The following is a 21,720-nucleotide window of genomic DNA, read 5'->3' as shown; positions in this document are numbered from 1 at the left end:
GAATATAAAACAAAAGGTTTATCAAAAATTTTAACACAGTTCTAAGTTTTATAGCTTAACACTCAAGGTTTTAACAGCTTACATCAAGACTAAGATTTTTAGGACATCACATAATAAAATAATGATAGTACTTTTTGCAGTTAACAAAAAGCTGAAAAAAAGGGGAGACCTATCAATGCCTGGGGATTGAATAAACACACTACAGTATATCAGTATAATAGAATAGTATTGTGAAAAAGATGAGGAATTTGAAGAAACACGCAAAGATTGTATAAATTGATGATAAGTGAAAAAAAAAAGAACATACAAAGACAAACTCATAGTCTGGTGCAAAAAAACCCAAACAAACAGAAAATACCCTACAGAATAAATGACAAACATATCTTCCTCCTCTACAGAGAAAGTTAGGGGACTACAAAGGCAGAATGTAGAATACATGGTCAGATAGAGTCACTCCCTAAGTTACTTATGATTAATTAGTTTGTTGCTGTCCTCTCAAGGATGGATTTAATTCTGAGAGGAAAAAACATAATAAATGACTTATGCAAAAAGAAGTCGTCATTAAAATATTTTGAAATGGGCTCATAAATATATATGCATACCTATATATATATATATATATATATATATATATATATATATATATATGTCAGATACCAGAATAAGTTACTAAGGAGATGATGAAATATTTCTGGAAGTTATCAAAAACAGAAATATGTCTCTGATGAGAAGCATTGTCCTATAATAGGGAGAACTCTAGACTTGGAATCAGGAAAACTTAGGTTCACTGCTTCTAACACCTACTAGTTGTGTGATCCTGGGCTAGTTAATTAGCTTTTCTGTGGCTCAGCTTCCTCATCTATATTAATGAGAGGGTTGGGCTCAATGACCTCTATGGCCTTTTCAGCTTTAAATCTATATATATATATATACACACACATACATATATGCATATATCACCATATACAACAATATATATGCATATGTACATATATTACTATAAAGTAAAAAGACTGAATTTTAAATATCAGAATGTAGACATCCAAATGATTATTGTCCCCTTCTGGGTAAAACTTAACTCCAACAATCTTGCTATTAATATATGCCTAAGACTGACACAACAACCTTTTCTGGAGGCAATAAAGATTAAGGGGAGCTGCCCACCTGACTCAAAAGTGAGCTTAAGGGCAATGGGACAATATTTGAGAATATTTTTTAGAATTGTTCTTTGGGAATTGGCTGAAGATTTACAACACATTCATTTGAATCTTCTTAATGAGTGACTTTTTTTCTATATGAGGGTGAATTTAATTTTTGCAAACAGGTAAAAATCTTTTTTATTTACCCAATAAAATGCATACTCCTTGAAGAGAAAAACTGAATTTCGTTTTGTGTTTTGTCTTTTTAGCAAGGCTCATTCCACTACTTTGAAAAGACTAGGTATTTAATATTTGTTTGTTGGAGAAGATTGGATACCTGGTAAACAATGAGAGCTATTACTCTGATTAATATTATTTCCGATCAGAAAACTATGATTAAAAGATAACAACTGATTATCTTCTATGGCTTGTCCAATGACACTAAAAACAGTTCCAAAAATGTTTTGATTGACAGTAGCAACATTGAAAAAATACATAATCTCACAAGGCAAAGACTTTAATGGCCAGTGCTCACTGTATAGATACAAATAAAAGTGCTACTACTTCATGGTCAAATCTCAAATATGTGTTTGTTCAAAGGAAGGATAATGGGTAAAATGAACTCTTCTTTCTTCTTCCAGTGATATTCTCAATTTCTCAGAGTCCCTTGAATTATTGGTGTTTTATAGAAGCAAAGATACAGTAATATTTCAATATTTGAGAATGTCATGCCTTTGTTGTTAGAAGTAAATAAAAGACATTTGGGGTTCAAAGGGAATAAAAGAGAACACAGAAATACCTTCTGCAATCAGATTGAATACTCCTATATCTGTTTCTGTTTTCCAGCAAGGCCAATCGTCATATCTCATCAGCCTCATTTAGAGATGTAACACACAAGAAAGTAAACAAGAGAAATCTGATTTTTGCTCTCATTTAAAAGGTGTAGAAAAACAAAGTTATTATGTTCACAACCTGTTGTCAGACTGGTAGGATGACTTTAGTGAAATGTATAATTTTTATATGCTCTTTTATATGTTCTTTCCTGAAAATCATAACTAAATTAAGGAGATAGAGTTTTTATATTCCTGGGGCCCATGAATCAACTTTTCTATGGTTCTTACCAATTGATTTTTTGGCTCACAAAATTATTCTACAAAAGGATAAAACTGTAGGAGGGTAGTGAGGTAGAAGATAAAGAAATAAGTCCAACTCTCCTACAGAGCCCAAAGAATGAAAGTCAAAGTCTTAGATCTTAGTTTCAACATGTATTTCTTGCTTCCTTTACTATGTCTATGTTTCAGTCAATCTATCAATAAACTCTTTTATATACCTACCTTGTGTCAGGCACTGTGCTAAGCACTACAAAAAGGTGGCACAAAAAACAGTCCTAGCTCTCAAGAAGTTCAAGGGGGGGTGGGGACAACAAGCGAGCAACTATGCAAACTACAACATAAACATAATATATTGGAGATAATTAGTAAAGGAAAGGAATTAGTATAAAGGGAAATAAGGAAAAATTTCTTCTAGAACATAAAATTTTAGATGGAACTTGAAGAAAGCCAGGGAAGCCAAGAGACAGAGATGAGGAAAGAGGGTTATTTCAGGCATGGGTAACAGACAGTGAAAATGTCCAGAATCTAGACATGGAGTGTCATTTTTTTAAAATGGTATTTTATTTTTTCCAATTGTGTGTAAAGACAATTTTAAACATTCTTTTTTTTTTAAAAATAGTGTTCCAAATTTTCTTCCTCCCTCCCTAAAATGGTAAGCAATTGGATATAGGTTATATATGTATAATCATGTAAATATATTTCCATATTGTTCATGTTATGAAAGAAGAGGCAAAAAGAAAAAATAAAGTGAAAATAATACTTTGATCTGCATTCAGACTGCATCATTTCTTACTCTGGATGTAGAGAGCATTTTCCATCATGAGTCTTTTGGAATTATCTTGGATCATTGTATTGCTGAGAAGAATTAAGTTATTCATAGTCGATCATCACTGCACAGTGTTGCTATTCTGGTTCTCCTGGTTCTGCTCACTTCACTCAGCATCAGTTCATATAAGTCTTTCCAGGTTTTTCTGAAATCCACCTGATCCTCATTTCTTATAACACAATAATGTTCCATCACATTCATACACCACATATACCACTTGTTTGTTTGTTTGTTTTGACACATAGCAGCTCAGCTCCTTTATTGGGGAAGAGTAAGGAGATTCTGCTCTGGGTTTGGGGGGAGAGATATAGTCCAGCCAGCCCAGCCTAGCATGGCTAGCCAACAGTGGCTTCCTCTGCTTTGGACAGCCTCAGCTGGCCACCTCCATGTCAGATATCTTGGTGGATATCTCTGTGGGCACTGCCAACAACTTGGGGGGCACATAAGAGCCCATGCCTGCTGCCCGCTCTGCTTCTTCTTGACTGTAGGGTTCTATCATCAGCTGCTTCGGTCTTTTTTTTTGTGATCTTTGGACTTCAAATGATTCTTCAGGCTGGCAGTATCAATGAACTATCTTGCGCAGGACAGGCAGCGGTGGTGGCCGCCTCCAGGCAGGTCAGGGTCAGGCTTGTCGTCCGGCTGGGGCCTCCGGGCGGCGCTGTCGGGCTGCAGGTCCCAGTGAATCTCGTCCAGGTCCGGCCACCGCCGCTTGGCCTTCAGCTGGCGGGCCAGGAAGCAGGCCATGGCCTCAGCTGGGGAATAAGGCTAGGGGCTCGGGCCGCTGGGACCCACCCCACTTGTTTAACTCTTCGCAAACTAATGTATGTTCCTTCAATTTCCAATTCTTTGCCACTACAAAAAGAGCTGATATAAATACTTTTGTAGGTCCTTTTCCCTTGATCTTTTCCTAAGATCTCTTTGGGATATAGACCTACTAGTGGTATTGCTGGATCAAAAGTTATGCACAGTTTGATTGCCAATTTGAGCATAGTTCCAAATTGCTCTCTAGAATGGTTGGATCAGTTCACAACTCTACCAACAGTGAATGAATGTCCCAATTTTCCCCATATCTTCTCCAACATTTGTTTTCCTTTTCTGTCATATTAGCCAATCTGAAAGGTGTGAGGTTGTATACCTCAGAGTTGTTTTAATTTTTATTTCTCTAATCAATAGTAATTTAGAGCATTTTTTTTTTACTGACTAGATGGTTATATGATATATCCCTGTTACAGTTGAGGACACTGCTATCATCTTTGTAGTCCCCTAGGCTCACAACTGAAATGTCATCAATCCCTCACCCTCTTCCCCTTATATCCACTTGGTTGCCAAGGCATGTCAAATTTAGCTTCGTAATATCTCTTGTAAATCCTCTGTTCTAACGATGCACTCTGGTGCAGGTCCTTATCACTTCACATCTGGCCTATTGCAATAGCTTATTGTTTGTTCTCCCTGCCTTGAGTTTCTTTCCATTCCAGTCTATCCCTCACTTAGCTGCCAAATTAATCTTCCTACAACACCAATCTGGCTATTATCTCCCTGCCCAATTCAGTCAACTAGAGAGATCTAGGGATCTAGCTAGGGGGATAAGTGGAGAAAGAACGTACTTTGACCATAGATCAATACACTTTGACTAGATAGTTTTAATTTCTTCATCCGAAAAAATGACCTATTCATATTCTTTGACCATTTATCAAGTAGGAATGACCTGTATGCTTATAAATTTGACTCAGTTCTCTATCTATTTGAGAAATGAAGCCTTTAACCAGAGACACTTGTAAAAATTATTCCCCAGATTTCTTCTTCCCTTCAAATCTTGGTTGCACTGGTTTTATTTGTGCAAAAAAAACCTTGTTAATTTAATATATTTAAAGTTAGAGGTGGAGTCTCTTGTTTAAATAACAGCAAGGAAGCCAGAGTTGCTGGATCATTGTGTATATGGTGGGTACTAATATGTAAGAAGACTGGAAAGGTAGGAGGAGGCCAGGTTATAAGGGGTTTTGAATGTCAAATGAAATATTTTATATTTTATTCTGGCTGTAATAGGTCACCACTGGAGTTGACTGAATTGTTAGAGGAGAGGAATTACATGCAATAGATATTACGAAGGTAAATTTGACCTGCCTTGGCAACAGAGTGGATATAAGAGGAAGAAAGTGAGGAATTGATGATGACATCTAAGTTGCGAGCCTGGGAGACTACAAAGATGAGGTTGGTGTCCTCATCTATAACAGGAAGCTTCAGAAGTAGAGGTTTTGGTGGGAAATGTAAGGAGTTCAGTTTTGGATGTGTCTGCAATTCATTCAGTTTTAGATGTCTGAAAGGCAATTGGAGATGCAAATCTGGAAGTTGGGAGACAGGTTAAGGCTGGATATGTAGATCTGATACTCATTTGGATAGAGATGGTAATTGAAGGATGGTATTTGTCTAAAGATTCCAAGAGTGGAAATTACTCTTTGGTTTAATTCATAAGCAGCTGGAGCTCTGACATAGTATTGTCAACAGAGGATCTCCAGATGAGTTATTTTCAACAGCTAACAAAAACAATCAAAACTTAGGCCTGCTTCATGATCATGAGAAACTATATTTTAGAAGCACTCTTCTCAGCTGTTTAGTACTTTATTGACATAAATAACATTGTCCTGCTTTGTCTTTTTTGACAAACAAAAGGCAGCATGGCAGAATTTTTTTTTTTTAATGTTGAGTCTTGTTGGAAGAACTGGGTTTGAATCATAGGTCTATTACCTACTACTTATCTAACTTTGACCACTCCCCTTCTGTGCTTTGGGCCTCCATTTCCTAATCTGTAGATTAATTTTGACACAGGCTGTGCTTCCAGTGTCAAAGCTCATTCTTTCTTCGCTTTTCCCTCTTAGAATTCCTAGTTTGTTTCAAGGCTTAGCTCATGTGCCATCTCCCACAGGAAGCCTTCCCTTTCCTCCTTAGTAGCTAGTGGTTCCCTCCCTCTCAAAGTATCATATATATACTCACCTGTTAACATATACATTAACCAGTAGAATGTAAGATTCTTGAGGGCAAGAATGGAGGTAACATAATATAGTCAGTTAATAGTATATATTAAGTATAGTCAGTTAATAGTATATATTAAGCACTTACTACGCAGTAGGAACCATGTCAAGAGCTGAGGATGCTAAGAAGCCAAAAAAACTGTGGAAAGAACACTGACTCTGAAATCAGAGAATCTGGATTCAAATCTTGCCTCTATGGTTTACTACTCATGTGATCTTGGAAAAAGTTCTTAATATCACCAGTCCTCAATTTCCTTATCTTTAAAATGAGTTAGACAGAAATAGGTAGTCTTTGAGGTTCCTCCCAATTTTTTATCTATGATCCTAACCTACATCCAGCTTTTGCTGTCGTCATTACTTTTTGAAACCTTGGTGCTTAGCACAAGTGTCTTATGCATAGCATGTGCATGTAAAATGCTTTAGGATTAAATGGGAATGGATGATATAAAGTGACCTTTCAGATCTTTAAGTCTACAATCTTATGATCTTTATGACAAGATCATGATAGCAATGATCGCTGGTATTTATATAGTGCTTTAATGCTTTAAAAATAGTTTTACAAATATTAATCCATTTTATTCCCCAACAGCTTAGGGAGGTAGGTGATGTTACTGTTATTGCTATCCTCATTTTATAAATTATGAAATGGAGGCAACCAAAGGTCAAGTGTCTTGCCCAGAGTTACGCAGCTTTGTCTGAGGTCACATTTGAACTCAGATCTTCCTGACTGTAGGTTCAATGCTTTGTCTACTGTGCTACCTAGCTGTCTCAACTGTTTAGATCATTCATTTTTAAGAATGACATTAACCAATCCCTTTTTATAAAGCTATAAATCTTCCGTGGGGTGGAGAAAGGAAAGTTCTTAAAGTGAACTACAATAAGTTTTAAATAAAAGAATAAAGGACATGACTGAGTATAGTTTTGGAAGATGCTGAAACATTGGTGGAAAGGTAGGAAATGATGACTCAAGGGTATAGAATTAACATGTTATAATGGCATAATCTAAGAATTTCCATGTAAAGGGAATCAAACCAATGTATGCCTTCTAAATACTATAGTTTTAATTCATGTGGAAAAGATACTACTACATGGAAGCATATTCCATACACCAGAAAGAAATACAACATTCAAACACTTTCTTGAGAGACAGTGTGACTTTTAAAAATATTTAATTAAAAAAATTTAATCCTAAATAATATAATTCTTTCAGAAGTATGTATGTATATGAAAGGAAGTGAGGGAAGAAGAGTAGGAAATGGAGAAAGACAGATAGATGGAGGGGAAAGAGTATAGAAAGGAGATTTCTGCAATAATAATCTGGGCTATATTATAGAATTTAGTTTCCCTTCTGAATATCAGTAATACTGAGACATCATACCAGGAACAGACGGCAAACCTATTCCACACAGAAAGAACTATGAAACAAAGAGAAAGGGAATCTGACATAACCACAATCCCATTCCTCTTGCTAAAGGCATAAAACTGAGAAAAGGTAGGAAATCTAACGAAGATATTTTCCATCATGTATGCTGTTTTATATATACATAAAAAACAATACAGGATAAAGAAATTACAAACAGGTTTACTTGGAAGATATGGATGGAAAGAGAATTATTATTAGAAATAATAAAAAGGAAATGCTAAAAGCCATACCTAACATAAACCATAAGACTTAATGGAAAAATAGCTCTGACCTATAATTTTGTATTCAAAATTTCCACTATTAGAAAGTACCTGCACCAACAGTATATTTACCATTGGCCACAGGAATTATCATAATTCATCATGGGACAGACAAGTATTTAAGCCCAAATACAAAGGGAAAAAATGTTCAGGTTCACTCCTGAAGGACAAGTCTAGAAAGTCACAAATACCCAGATAATTGAAGACAAAATGCAATTTTGCTTTGAAGAAATGACCCACAAAGGGGTGGGTATGGGTGAGGAGGATGAATAAATGAATAAAAAACATTTCTTAAGAGCTTACCAAGGGGGCAGAGAGAAGTCAGGGCTCACCTGAGCTCTCCCTCAAACCCCTCCAAAAACCTTTAAATAGTGCTTTAAAGCAAATCCTGGAGTGACAGGACCTACAAAAGGATCGGGTGAAACAATTTTCTAGTCAGTCAACTAAGAAGGTCGGTAGGAAAGGTCTGACACCCTGGGATAAGAGAGGAGCACTATCCAGTGCAGGCTGCACAATGGCAGACCAGACCCCAGCAGATCAGGAGCAGGCCCTGGGAGTGACTGAATCAGCAGCAGCAGTGGCTGCTTTGGGAGCTCTCAGCCCACAGACTGGAAGGGGCTCAAATAACTGCCTAGAAAGAGCTTAAAGGCCCTGGGGGAGACTCTGCTGCTTTGCCCATGCTCAGATGCAGGCTGCAGTCCTGGGTGGCAGTCCCAGGGCAAGGAGGAGCACTAGCACATCAGAGCCTGTGATCACAGTGGAGTGGGGACCCTCATCACAGCTCCAGGACAGAAAAGAATGTTAGTTGTTGCTTATAGACCAGAGCATAAGCCAAGATCTCTCCCTTCCCACCTAGAGGAATCAAGAACTTACTGGCTCCCAGAATTACCTCTGAAAACAGCTGCATAAAAACTTAAGTTTGGAACAGTACACCTCCCAACCTCCAGCAGAAATCCACTTTAGCAAAAGTCAAGAAATAGGTGGGGGAATGACCAAATGATAGGAAAAACAATCTAACCACAGAAAGACACTATGGTGACAAGGAAGATCAAAACACACTCAGAAGAAGATAGCAAAGTCAAAATGACTACATTTAAAGCCTCCAAAAAATATGAATTGATCTCGGGTCATGGGAGAATTTTGAAAAACAAGGATGAGAGATAGAGGAAAAAATGGTAAGAGAAATGAAAGTGATGCAAGAAAATTGTGAAAAAAAGAGTCAGCAGCTGGTAAAAGTAGCACAAAAACATTCAGAAGAAAATAACACCCTCAAAAGAAAGAGTAGGCAAAAGAGGTACAACAATCCAATGAGAAGAATGTCTTGAAAAGCCAAAGTGGCCAAATGGAAAAGGAGACAGAAAAGCTCACCGAAGAAAATAATTCCCTAAAAGTTAGAATTGGGCAAGTGGAAGCTAATGACTCTATGAGACATCAAGAAACAATAAAACAAAAGCAAAAGAATGGAAAAATATAGAAGACATCGTGAATTATCTTATCAGAAGAACAACTGACCTGGAAAACAAATCCAGGAGAGATAATTTAAAAATTATTGGACTTCCTTGAAAGCCAGGATCAAAAAACAAGCCTAGGACATCATCTTTCAAGAAGCTATAAAGGAAAACTGCCCTGATATTCTAGAACCAGAAAGTGAAATTGAAATTGAAAGAATCCACTGATCACCTCCTGCAAGACCCCAAAATGAAAACTCCCATTAATATTATACCTGAATTCCAGAGTTCAAAGGTTAAGGAGAAAATATTGCAAGCAGCCAGAAACAATTCAAGTATCATGGAACCATAGTCAGGATAACACATGATAAAGTAGCTTCTACATTAAAGGACCTGGAGGCCTTGGAATATGATATTCCAGAGGTCAAATGAGCTAGGATTACAATCAAGAATAAGCTACCCAGAAAAACTGAGTATAATCCTTCAAGGGAAAAAACTGACATTCAGTGAAAATAGAGGACTTTCAAGTGTTCTTGATGAGAAGACCAGAGCTGAATAGAAAACTTGACTTTCGAACACAAGACTCAAGAGAAGCCTAAAAAGGTAAGCAAGAAAGGGAAATAATAAGGGACTTAATAAAGCCAAAGTATTTACATTCCTACATGGGAAGATCACACTTGTAACTCATAAGAACTTTCTCATTATTAGGGAAGTTAGAAGGAGTATATATAGAGGGCACAATTATGAATTAAATATGATGGGATGACATCCCCCCAAAAAATTAAGGAGTGAGAAAGAAGAATGCACTGGGAGAAAGAGAAAGGGAGAGGTAGAATGGGGTAAATTATCTCACACAGAAGTCAAGAAAGAGTTATAGTGGAGAGTAAGATGGTAGAAGTGGCTCAAAGAGTGAATAACACATATTCAATTGGGTACACACGTTTATCTTATCCTACATGAAAGTAGAAAGAAAAGGGAATAAGAGAAGGGGGGGGTGCTCATAAAAGGGAGGGTGGATTGGGGAAGGCAACAGTCAGAAGCAAAACACTTTTGAAGAAGGACAGGGTGAAAACAGAGAGAGGACAGAGTAAATGGGGAAAATAGGATAGAGGAAAATACAGTTAGCAATCTTAACTGTGAAAAAATTTTTGAAATAAGTTTCTTTAATAAAGTCTCACCTCTCAAATATATAGAGAAATGAGTAAAATTTATAAAAATATAAGTCATTCCCCAACTGACACAAACATATAGTCAGTTTCCAAATGAAGTAATCAAAAGTATTTATAGCTATATAAAAATGCTCTAAATCACTGCTGAATAGAGAAATTCAAATTAAAACAATACTGAGGTACTACCTCACACCTATTAGATTGGCTAATAGAACAGAAAAAGAGAATGATAAATGTTGGAGAAATTTAAGAAAATCAAGACATTAATGCACTGTTGGTGGAGTTGTGAACTGATTCAACTATTATTTAGAGCAATTTGGACCTATGACCAAATACTTATAGCAGCTCTTTAATGGTAGCAAATAATTGGAGAAACTGAGGGGATGCCTATCAATTGGGGAATGGTTGAACAATTTGTGGTATATGATTGTGATGAAATACCATTATTATATAAGAAATGATGAGCCAAATGCTCTTAGGAAAACTTGCAGAGACTGACATGAACTGATGCAAAGTGAAATGAGTAGAATGAGCAGAACATCCTACACTGTAACAGCAATACTGTAAGACAATCAACTGTGAATGACTTAGCTATTTATCAGCAATACAATGATCCAAGACAACTCTGAAAGACTTATTATGGAAAATGCTATCCATCACCAGAGAAAGAACTGATGGGAGTCTGAATACAGATCAAAGCATACTTTTTTTTTACTTTATTTTTCTTGGATTTTAATTTTGGTCTTTGTTCTCTTTTATAACATGGTTAATATGTAAATATTAGCATAATTACATATATATGTATGTATATATATATGTATAACCTATATCAAGTTGCTTGTCTTCTCAATGAGGGGGTGGCGAAGGAGGGAGAAAATGTGGAACTCAAGTTTTAAAAATGAATGGTAAAAATTTTTTGGGAAAATAATGTAATTGGGGGAAAATAAAATAATACATTTTCTAAAAAAGAGCTTACCAAGTAACAAGCACTGCACTAAGCGCTAAGAAGAAATGCAAAAACAATAAAGTCCCTGTCCTAAAAGAACTTATATTCTATACAGCAGGAGACAACAGTCAATCAGTCAAGTAGCATTTATTAAGCACCTACTATATGTGAGGTGCCATGCCACAACACAAAGGGAAGTGATGACCAGGGAAGGGGTTTTTCGTTTGGGATAGTAGAGAACCACAGGAGATTCAATTACCATGCCCTTTCCTGATTGCTGCCCAAGATAAATATTCTTATAGTTTTAGAACTAGAAGGGAACTCAGAAATCATTGTGATTAACCCTTTCATTTATTTGATTATTCCTAAAGGGGTGGGGGGTGCAGTCAAAGGGTGAGAAATGGCAGGAAGGATATCAAGGTGATGACCAGGAAGGGAATGACAGCTATAACAGGATCATGTGCATTTTAATGAGTCATATGCGGTTAACTTGGCAATAAGTACAACATGGCCTCAGGAGAATGGTTCCAAAGCCAAGTGAATCAAGTCACCTAGGGTACAGTCTTTGGTAGTCTAGTGGTAGAGAAGAGCTTCAGAAGGATGGAAGGCAAGGAGATGACCAGAATGGATGGCTGGATAACATGTAAAACATGATTGGGGTCAGCTAGATACAATGAGCTATGTGCATTTCAGCTGGCTTACTTACCAATCAGAGTAGCATAGGCCCACGGAGGGAAAGGCCTTTAAAAGGGAATACAGGCATTCATTTCAAATCTTGCTTAAATTAGAAGATAATAAAATCAGATGGATTGAGAACCAGTTTGTTGAAATGGCAAGACCCAAAGAGTAGTTATGAGGGCTGGATGGAACAGTTATATCTAGTACTTGGGTAAAAAGGCATGCTTATAAAATATGCAGATGACAAAAACTAGTGTTGGCTAACAAACAAGATGACAGAGCCAGGATCCAGAAAGATCAAAAGAAGCTAAGATACTGGGCAAAATCTAAGGAAAAATCTGGTAGGAATGAATGTAAATAAAGTTCCATACTTAGGTTAAAAATCAATGTCATGTAAAAAAAGATGAGGGAGACACGGATTGTAAGCATTATGTCTTAAAAAGAACTGGGGATTTTGGTACAAGCTCAAAATGACATATTCATGTGGTTTGTTGTTCAGTTGCCTCATTTGTGGCTGAATCTTCATGACTCCATTTGGGTTTTTTTTTGGCAAAGATACTGGAGTGGTTTGCCACTTCCTTCTCCAGTTCATTTTACCGATAATGAACCGCAGGAAACAGAATTAAGAGACTTGCCCAGGGTCACACAGCTAGTAAGTGTCTGAGGCCAGATTTGAATTCAGAAAGATGAGTCTTCCTTCAGGGCCAGCACTCTATTCACTGTGCCATGTAGATGCCCTATCCATGTGATATAACAATAATCAAAAAAAAATTAACGTTATCTTAGAGTGCATTCAAAAAGGCAGTATTGGGGCAGCTAGGTGGCACAATGAATAAAGCACTGGTCCTGGAGTCAGGAGTTCAAATCTGGCTTCAGACACTTAACACAAAACTGACCATGTGACCTTGGTCAAATCACTTAGCCCCAATTGCCCTACCTTCCACCCCTCCAAAAAGAAAAAAAAAAAGGCAGTAGCCAAGATATGAGAGCCTAGAGTTCTGCATCTTTCATTCTGACCACTCGTAGAATATCACATTCAGTTCTTGGTGGCACATTTTAGGAAGGGCATTGATAAGTAAGGAATTTGGGATATTCATCCTGGAGAAGGGACCCTTACAAGCATGGTAGCTCTTTTCAATTATTTGAAGGGATGTCACACAGAATAGGGATCAGACATATTCTACTTAAGAATGTATAAAGAGGAAAATTTAAAAGATATTGTAAAGAATTTCTTCCTAATCATTACAATTATCCAAAAGTAGAATGAAGTACCTTAGGATGTAATGGATTCTTTCTCTCATTGGAAGTCTTCAAGTAAAGGCTGTAAAACTGATCATTAATGAGGTTGAGGGGTGATTCTTGTTCAATTATGGGTTGAGCCAGATGGCTTCTGATGTCTTTTCCACTTCAAGTTTGTGTGCTTCTGTCAGGGTAATGGCAGACTGTGGGAATTCTACTATTTGCTTGATGTATTGGTTAGCATGTGATGTTAGAGTAAATGGGAGGAACAATGAAAAGGAGAGAAACAAAACAAAATTAAAAAAAAGAAAATAGTCTGCCTTGCTCTGCATTCAGACTCCACAGTTTTTTCTCTGGATGTGGCTGGCATTTTCTATCATGTGTCCTTTGGAATTGTTTTAGGTCCCTGCATTGCTGAGAAGGGCTAAGTCTATCAAAATCAGTCCTCACACACCGTGACTGTTATTGTGCACAATGTTCCCCTGATTCTGTTCCCTTCACTCAGCATCAGTTCATATAAGTCTTTCCAGGTTTTTCTGAAGTCTACCTGTTCATAATTTCTTATAGAACAATAGTATTCCATTATATTCATATACCACAACTTGTTTAGCCATTCCCCAATTGATAAGCATCCCCTCAATTTCCAGTTCTTGGTCACCACAAAAAGAGGTACTATAAATATTTTTTCCCATTTTTATGATCTCTTTGGGAAACAGTCCTAGAAGTGGCATTGCTGGGTCAAAAGATATGCACATTTTATAGCCCCTTGGGCATAGTTCCAAATTGCTCTCCAGAATACTTGGATCAGCTCACAGTTCCACCAACAATGAATTAGTGTTCCAACATTCCCTCATCCTCTCCAACATTTATCATTTTTTTCCATTTTCCCATGTTAGCCAATCTGATATGTGTGATGTAGTACCTCAGAGTTGTTTTGATTTGTATCTCTCTAATCAATAGTGATTTAGAGCATTTTTTTCATGTGTCTAAAGGTAGCTTTAATTTCTTCCTCTGAAAACTGTCTGTTCATATACCTTTGATCATTTATCAATTGGGGAATGACTTGCATTCTTGTAAATTTGACTCAGTTCTTTGTATGTTTTAGAAATGAGATCTTTATCAGAGACACTATTGTAAAAATTCTTTCTCAGATTTCTGCTTCCCTCCCAATCTTGGTTGCATTGGCTTTGTTTGTGTAAAAACTTTTCAATTTAAGGTTATCAAAATTATCCATTTTGCAGTTCATAATGTCCTCTAGCTCTTGTCTGGTCTTCTTATATAATATTTCACAAGTTATTTTCCTCACTGGCCCTCCCTCATGTGGAACAAGATGGGACTGGATTAAATGATCTCTAAAATCCCTTTCAACTCTAAATCTATGATTCAGTGGTCCTATGTGCAAAATACTGCGCTAGACACTAAGAGAGATACAAATATTATGACTAAGAGTAATAACAACATTTTATTAATATACTTTGTTTTTATACTATCAAAATTTCTCCCAATATCTGGAAAGGGAAAGAGGAAATAAGCATTTATTTAGCATTTACTATGTTCCAGGCACTGTGCTAAGTGTTTTACAAGTATTATCTCATTCTTATAACAGCCCTATGAGGTAGGTCTTGTTTATTATCTCCATTTTACTGATGAGGAAATTGAAATAAACAGAGGTTAAGTGATTTGCTCAGGATCGCACTGCCAGTAAGTATCTAAGCTTAGATCTGAACTCAGATTTTCCTGATTCTATAAGCTTCATACTCCATTCACCTCAATGACAGCTAACTTGACGGTGAGGCTGTGCTGTACAGAAAGGATCTGAAATCCAAACCCCAACCTTATCTGCATCTCAGGTAAATTTCATAGTCCTCATTTTGCTTTTTGCTGTTCAGTCATTTCATTTGTGTCTGACTCTGACCCCATTTGAGGCTTTCTTGGAAGAGATACTAGTTTGTCATTTCCTTCACCAGCTCATTTTACAGATGAAGAAACTGAGGCAAACAAGGTTAAGTGATTTGTGAGACCAGATTTGAACTTAGGAAGAAGGGTCTTCCTGACTTCAGTCCCGGCACTCTAACCATTGTGCCACTGAGCTGTCCCCTTATTTTGCTATTGTGGGTTACATCTGGTATTGGCCTCCTTAGTGGAGGGGGCAGCTTTAATTTCTATTTCCCACTTGCTGCCCAGTAGAGGCAATAATATTCATTTTAAATATTAAAGCTTCAGTGCTCAAATAAAGCATTAATGTTTCCATACTAAAACAAACAAAAAGCCTTATGTGCATTTTGACTTTTTCATAAATCCAACCATCAAGCATATGAGCAATTCTTTCCTGGCTTTCTGGATTCCTCTCTCACCATGCTTTTTTTCTTTTGTTTTTCTTTAACTTTTGAAATGTAAAGCAAAAACAAAAATAGAAAACCAGCCTGGAAGGACCAGGTTAACCTCTGAATTCCTATTTTCCCAACTAGTAAGTAAATAGACTGAAGAAATTTCAAATCTTTCAAGGGAATTCAACAAGAGATAAGAACTACTGATTTCTGCTGAAGAGAAAGAGCATCTGCCATTACTGAAAGTGAGTCTTTCCAGATTTGCTGACAGGTAGATAATGCTATAATCCTATGAGAAAATGCTCTAGCTCACAAATGATGTTAAATGAAACCAGTCCCTTTTTTCTGGTCAAATAATACCATAAAGTACATTTGGAAATGAAGAAAAGTCAGAAACATATGAGTAATACAATTTTATGCTAAAGACATGGACATTATTTAGCTATGTGACCCCGGGCAAGTTTCTTCACCCTGTTTGCCTCAGTCTCCTCATATGTAACATGAGCTGGAGAAGAAAAGTTGTTCCAGTATTTTTGCCAAGAGGAACCCCAAATGGGGTCACAAACACAACTGAAATGACTGAGTAACAAAAGATAAAATTTCCTACTAAAGATCATCTGAAGTTTAATTTAGGGGACTGGAAAAGATATGAGTAAGCAAACTGATTACAAGGTCAAAGGAGGTCCAAAAATTATAAGCATTTCTTGCATACCCTCATTTAAGGTGCCATAGAATCTATCTATCCTATCTAAAAGGTAGGAATAACTTCTCAGGATCAAGACTGCAGCACTTGTCATTGTTGTTGGTTGTTTTATTAATGTCTGAATCTTCATAATTACATTTTGGGGTTTTCTTGGCAAAGACACTTGAGTAGCTTGCCATTTCCTTTTTCAGGTTATTTTACAGATAAGGAAACTGAAACAAACAGGGCTAAGTGACTTGCTCAGGGTAACACAGCTACCGTAGCAAGTATCTGATGCTTAGTAAACAGCATTTCACTAGAATTAAACTAAATGGGGAAAGGTTAATTTAGAAAATGCCCTACATTTTTAACACCATTATCTCTATTTTATTAAATGGTAACCAGCTTTTCAAGAGTCAGTCAATAAACTCTGCAGGATTATTGATAATGCAAAGTATTCTGCAATGATATAACAAAGAATAATATTTGATCCCTGGACTCATCAAACATATAATTAGATAGATTTCTATACATCATTGCCTATATATCTTATTTCTCAATTACATGTAAAAACAATTTTTACCATTTGTTTTTAAAACTTTGAGTTTCACATTCTCTCCTTTCCTCCCTCCCCACCCAACCTCATGGAGAAGGCAGGTAATTTAATATAGGTTATACATGAGTAATCATGTAAAACACTTTCATAGCAGTCATGTTGTGAAATGCTAACTATATTTCCCTACATCCAATCACACCTCCCATTTATTCAATTCTCTCCTTTGACCCTGTCCCTCCTCAACAATGTTTGCTTCTGATTGCTCCCTCTTCTCACTTGTACTTCCTTCTATCATTCCCCCCTCTCTTATCCCCTTCCCCCCTACTTTCCTGCAGGGTAAGATAGATTTCCATACCCAATTGAGTGTATATGTTATTCCCTCCCTAAGCCAAATTCAGTGAGAAAAAGGTTCACTCATTCCCTCTCACTTCCCACCTCTTCCCCTCCAATGGAAAAGCTTTTTCTTGTTTCTTTTATGTGAGATAAGTTACCCCCATTCTACCTCTCCCTTTCTCCTTCTTCCAGTACATTCCTCTCTCACCACTTAAAATTTTATTTTTTAGATATTATCGCTTCATATTCAGCTCACCCTGTGCCCTACATACATCTCTCTCTCATTGTCTCTGTGTATATGTGTGTGTGTGTATGTATATGTATTTGCATATGTATATGTGTATGTATATTTCTTCCAACTACCCTAATACTGAGAAAGGTCTTATCAGTTGCAAATATCATCTTTCCATGTAGAAATATAAATAGTTCAACTTTAATAAGTCCCTTATGATTTCTCTTTCCTGTTTACCTTTTTATATTTCACTTGATTCTTGTATTTGGAAGTTAAATTTTCTATTCAGATCTGGTCTTTTCATCAAGAATGTTTAAAAGTTCTCTATTTCATTGAATATCCATTTTTCTCCTTAAATATTACACTCAATTTTTCTAGATAGATGATTCTTGGTTTTAATCCTAGCTCCTTTGACTAAGTATTTGTTTTTAAAATTTATGGGTAGGTATATGTTGAAAGAACTATGATGAAGAAATCTGTTCAATGAATTTAGGGGGATCGCCTAAAAGTGTATATGGCGGAAGAGAATCAAATAAATCACGTTTAAAAATATATTGAAGACTTTGAAGCTGATTTGTGTTTTGATTAAAAAAAATTGTTTTGACAACCAAGAAAATCATGCATAGGGCAACAACAAAATCTTTTTCATGATTAAAATAAAAAAGTATTTTCATTGTTGGTGGAGTTTTGAACTGATTCAACTATTCTGGAGAACAATTTAGAATTATGCCCAAAGGGCTATAAAGCTGTGCATGCCTTTTGATCCAGTGACCACTAGTAGGTCTGTATCCCAAAGAGATCATAAAAAAGGTAAAAGGAGCCACATGTACAAAAATATTTATAGCAGCTCTTTTTGTAGAGGCAAAGAATTGGAAAATTGAGGGGATGCTCATCAATTGAGAGATGGATGAACAAGTTGTGGAATACTATTGTTCTATTAGAAATGAGGGCCAGGCAGATTTCAGAAAAACCTGGACTTACATGAACTGATGCTGAATAAAGTGAGCAGAACCAGAAGAACCTTGTACACAGTAATAGCAACATTCATTATGCAACGATCAACTATGATAGACTCAGCTCTTGTCATCAGTGAAAGCATCCAAGACAATTCCAAGGGACTCATGATGGAAAATGCTGATCATATCCAGAGAAAGAACTATGGAGTCTGAAGGCAGCTCAGAGCATACTGCTTATACTTTTGTTGTTTTTGTTTTTTTTTTCTTTCTTGTGGTTTTTCTCCTTTGTTCTGAGTCTTATTTAACATCATCCTAATGTATAAATATTTTCAGTATGATTGTACATATATAACCTATATCAGATTGCCTGTTGTCTTGGGCAAAGGGGAGGAAGAAAAATTTGGAACTCAAAATCTTACAAAAATGAATGTTGAAAACTATCATTACATATAATTGGAAAAAATAAAATACTATTAAGTAAAAAAGAAAAATAAAAGGTATACTGAAAAAATCCATTTTCTATGCACAGAAAATGTAGTAAATGGTATTAATTCCCTGAAAGAATGTAATCTGGAGTGCTTAATATTAATTAATAAAAATTAATGTTAAAGTTGATTAAGATTAATCACTATCCTTAAAAGTCATCAATGTTCTTTAGAAATTATTTCCAATGGATTTGTGGAAAGATAAGGAAATGAATATGCTAATGGTAACTGTATTAATTATTCCAACTATTCTGGTAGGCAATGTGGAATTACAATAATAAAGTTACTAAAACTCATGCTATTTGAATCAGATTTCCATTGTTAGCTATATAATCCAAAGAAGCCAATAGCAAAAATAAAGCCAGTTTCCCTTTCCCCCCAAAAGGAAAATATTCATAATATTGCATTTTGTAGCAGTGAAAAAATGGAAATGAAGTATATGCCCATCTTTTGGAGAATGGTATACAAGTTGCAATTCAAGAATGTAATGGAATGTTATTGTCATAAGAAAAGTGTAATGAATTCAGAGAAGTTGAAGATTATAAGAATTGACTCTTAATGAAGTAAGCATAACAAGGGCAACAGAGTAACTATAATCATGTAAATAATAAAAATAACATCAACAAAACAATTTAAAATGATCAGTGATACTATAATGACCAAGGTAGGCCCCAAAGAAGAGATATTAGAAGGCACTTCCTCAACTCCTTTGATGAGATGGACAACTATGGCGTAAACAATTTTTGTTGTTGATGTGTCACTTTTGCTGAACTTTTGTTTTTGTTTTATTGTTTCTTATAAATGATGACTCGGGGAAGGGAGTAGAGGACACACTAGGAAATGCAGCTGATGTAAATATATAAGATAGCAATAATATTTTATTAAAAAAAAAAGAATTCCCATTAGCCACGTGGAAAAACATAAGTTTAGGACAAAAAAAACCTAGTTGTCTAAGTGATTCCTTTATTTTTAGGGAAAATCCTTTTTAGTAATGTTACCAGCAAATGGCTTGACACTACTGCTATAAAGGACCTAATTTTAGGTGCTGCTGTCTCAATTTTTCCCCTGCACAAACACAGGATTTTCTCTGTATCCATATGTCCAGAAGTTAAGACTATTTCTTATCTAATGTGAATACTCAATATAAAAAGATGGCAGACGTGTTCTTGGTGTGAGTTCCATACTGTCTAACAAATTGACCTTGGTCTGACCCCTTCCCCATCTATGCCCAGGCTCAATAATCTCAAGTGCCATCCTGCAGGATCAAAAGTACTTTGTTTTAAAGGGGTATGGGAGAAAATATGGGAGAGAGCAGATTGGAGGAGGGGATATCCTGTGGGACTGCTATTTTGGGGGGGGGTAGGGAAAAACGGGGAGAAAATTTGTAACTCAAAATGTGGCGGAAATGAATGATGTAAATCAGAAGTTAATAGAGCATTTTTTAAAAAAGTCCTTTGTTTTGCATTTAAAATTCTTTTCAATCTGTCCATTTCTGACTTTTTCAGTCTTCTTGCACCTTACTCCCTCCATATATTCTATGAGCCAGCTATATTGGCCTAACTGCTGATTCCTAAAACAATACACTCAATCTTTTATCTCTATGCATTTTTTTCCATGGCAGACCTCTATGACAGAAATGTTCTCTATCTTCATCTTTGCCTCTCAGAATCTGACACTTCCTTCAAGACTCAAATACCACCTTTTGCTTTTCTATTCCTCACCCCTACAACAGCCTTCTCCTCTAAGGTAACCTACAATTTACTCTATATGTACTTTGTATGTACCTATTTAGGTACACTCAAATATAAGTTAAATGAGAGAAGTGTTTTTTGTCTTTCTATCCCACAGTGCCTGGTATATACTAAGTGCTTAATAAAACTTGTTGACTGACTTCCCTACCTGAGATCTAATTCACTCTTCTTTCATTGCTAACCTGTAAGCTGGACTTGCTCTAGACCATGACAATCCACTGACTTCCTAGCTTATACTTTGGTCTTCTGCTCTCTCTTGATCATGGTAAGGAAATGACATCTTGGTTCCTGGTTTTGATCTTCTTGTCCTAACAATATCTAGCTGGTATGTGATAATGACATCTTCCAGGTTTTATCCAGGTCCTAGTTGCCTTCTTAATTACCCAGACAGACCCTGTTGTTATCCATGTTCTGATATGGCAAATATGTTTTTCCTTAAAAATTTTATTAAATTGAATTAAGTTATTTTTGCCTACTATGTACACAGAACCTGTAGTTTTACTCTTGTGATTGAGTCTAACATTCACTCTGATATACTGTTTCACGTAGTATTTATTTTTTTTAAAGTTGGAAGTCATACTTCAAATTCCTATCAGATACTAGAATAGAATTTCTTAAATGAGTAGGGTCTTTGGAAGCTATTTGGACCACATCTCACTTTTGTATATGTATGTTCAGTGTTGAACAAAGTTGTTGGGACATAGAAAGTGCTTAATACTTCTTTTCAGTCATTCATTAAAAAAAAGGAATAGTCCCAAGGATGTTATACAATAACTCCCAGAACATAAAATCCAAGGGACTCTCAATTAGGAACTAAGACCATAATCAAAAAGAAAAATATCCACTTTACCTGATAAGACAACTTCAATGAGATCTCCTTCTTGGATGTCGCTGGCTGTCTTTACCAATTGAAGAATGTTTTCAGAGGTAGGGTCATGACGAAAAAGCAGGATCTTATCATACATTCCATAGAAACCGCATTCAGGAAACTGCCAACACAAATGACAATAAAATTTTATGTCATTATGTATTTTGTATTTTAAAATAAGAAATTCTAGTTAAATTAATATGAGTACAAATACAAGGCTGTACCCCATGGGACAGCTAGGTGGTGCAGTGGATAGAGCATTGG

At 36.1% G+C, this 21,720-nt stretch overlaps 1 protein-coding gene across 1 annotated transcript in view; it reads right to left on the bottom strand.

The window, feature by feature from the left end:
- Nucleotides 1-21,720, bottom strand: part of PRKD1 (protein kinase D1) — a 430,367-nt gene that overhangs the window by 193,711 nt on the left and 214,936 nt on the right. The window contains exon 2 of the mRNA XM_069106011.1: nucleotides 21,439-21,577. Within this exon, the coding sequence (XP_068962112.1) occupies nucleotides 21,439-21,577 (139 nt within the window). The remainder of the gene's footprint in view (nucleotides 1-21,438; nucleotides 21,578-21,720) is intronic.

Source organism: Petaurus breviceps, unplaced genomic scaffold (genome assembly GCF_028583685.1).
Source record: "Petaurus breviceps papuanus isolate PSGF00001 unplaced genomic scaffold, PetGlider_PUasm1.0 77, whole genome shotgun sequence".
NCBI lineage: Eukaryota > Metazoa > Chordata > Mammalia > Diprotodontia > Petauridae > Petaurus > Petaurus breviceps.
The sequence above is the reverse complement of the archived record's forward strand: the minus strand, read 5'-3'. Positions and strand labels throughout refer to the sequence as shown.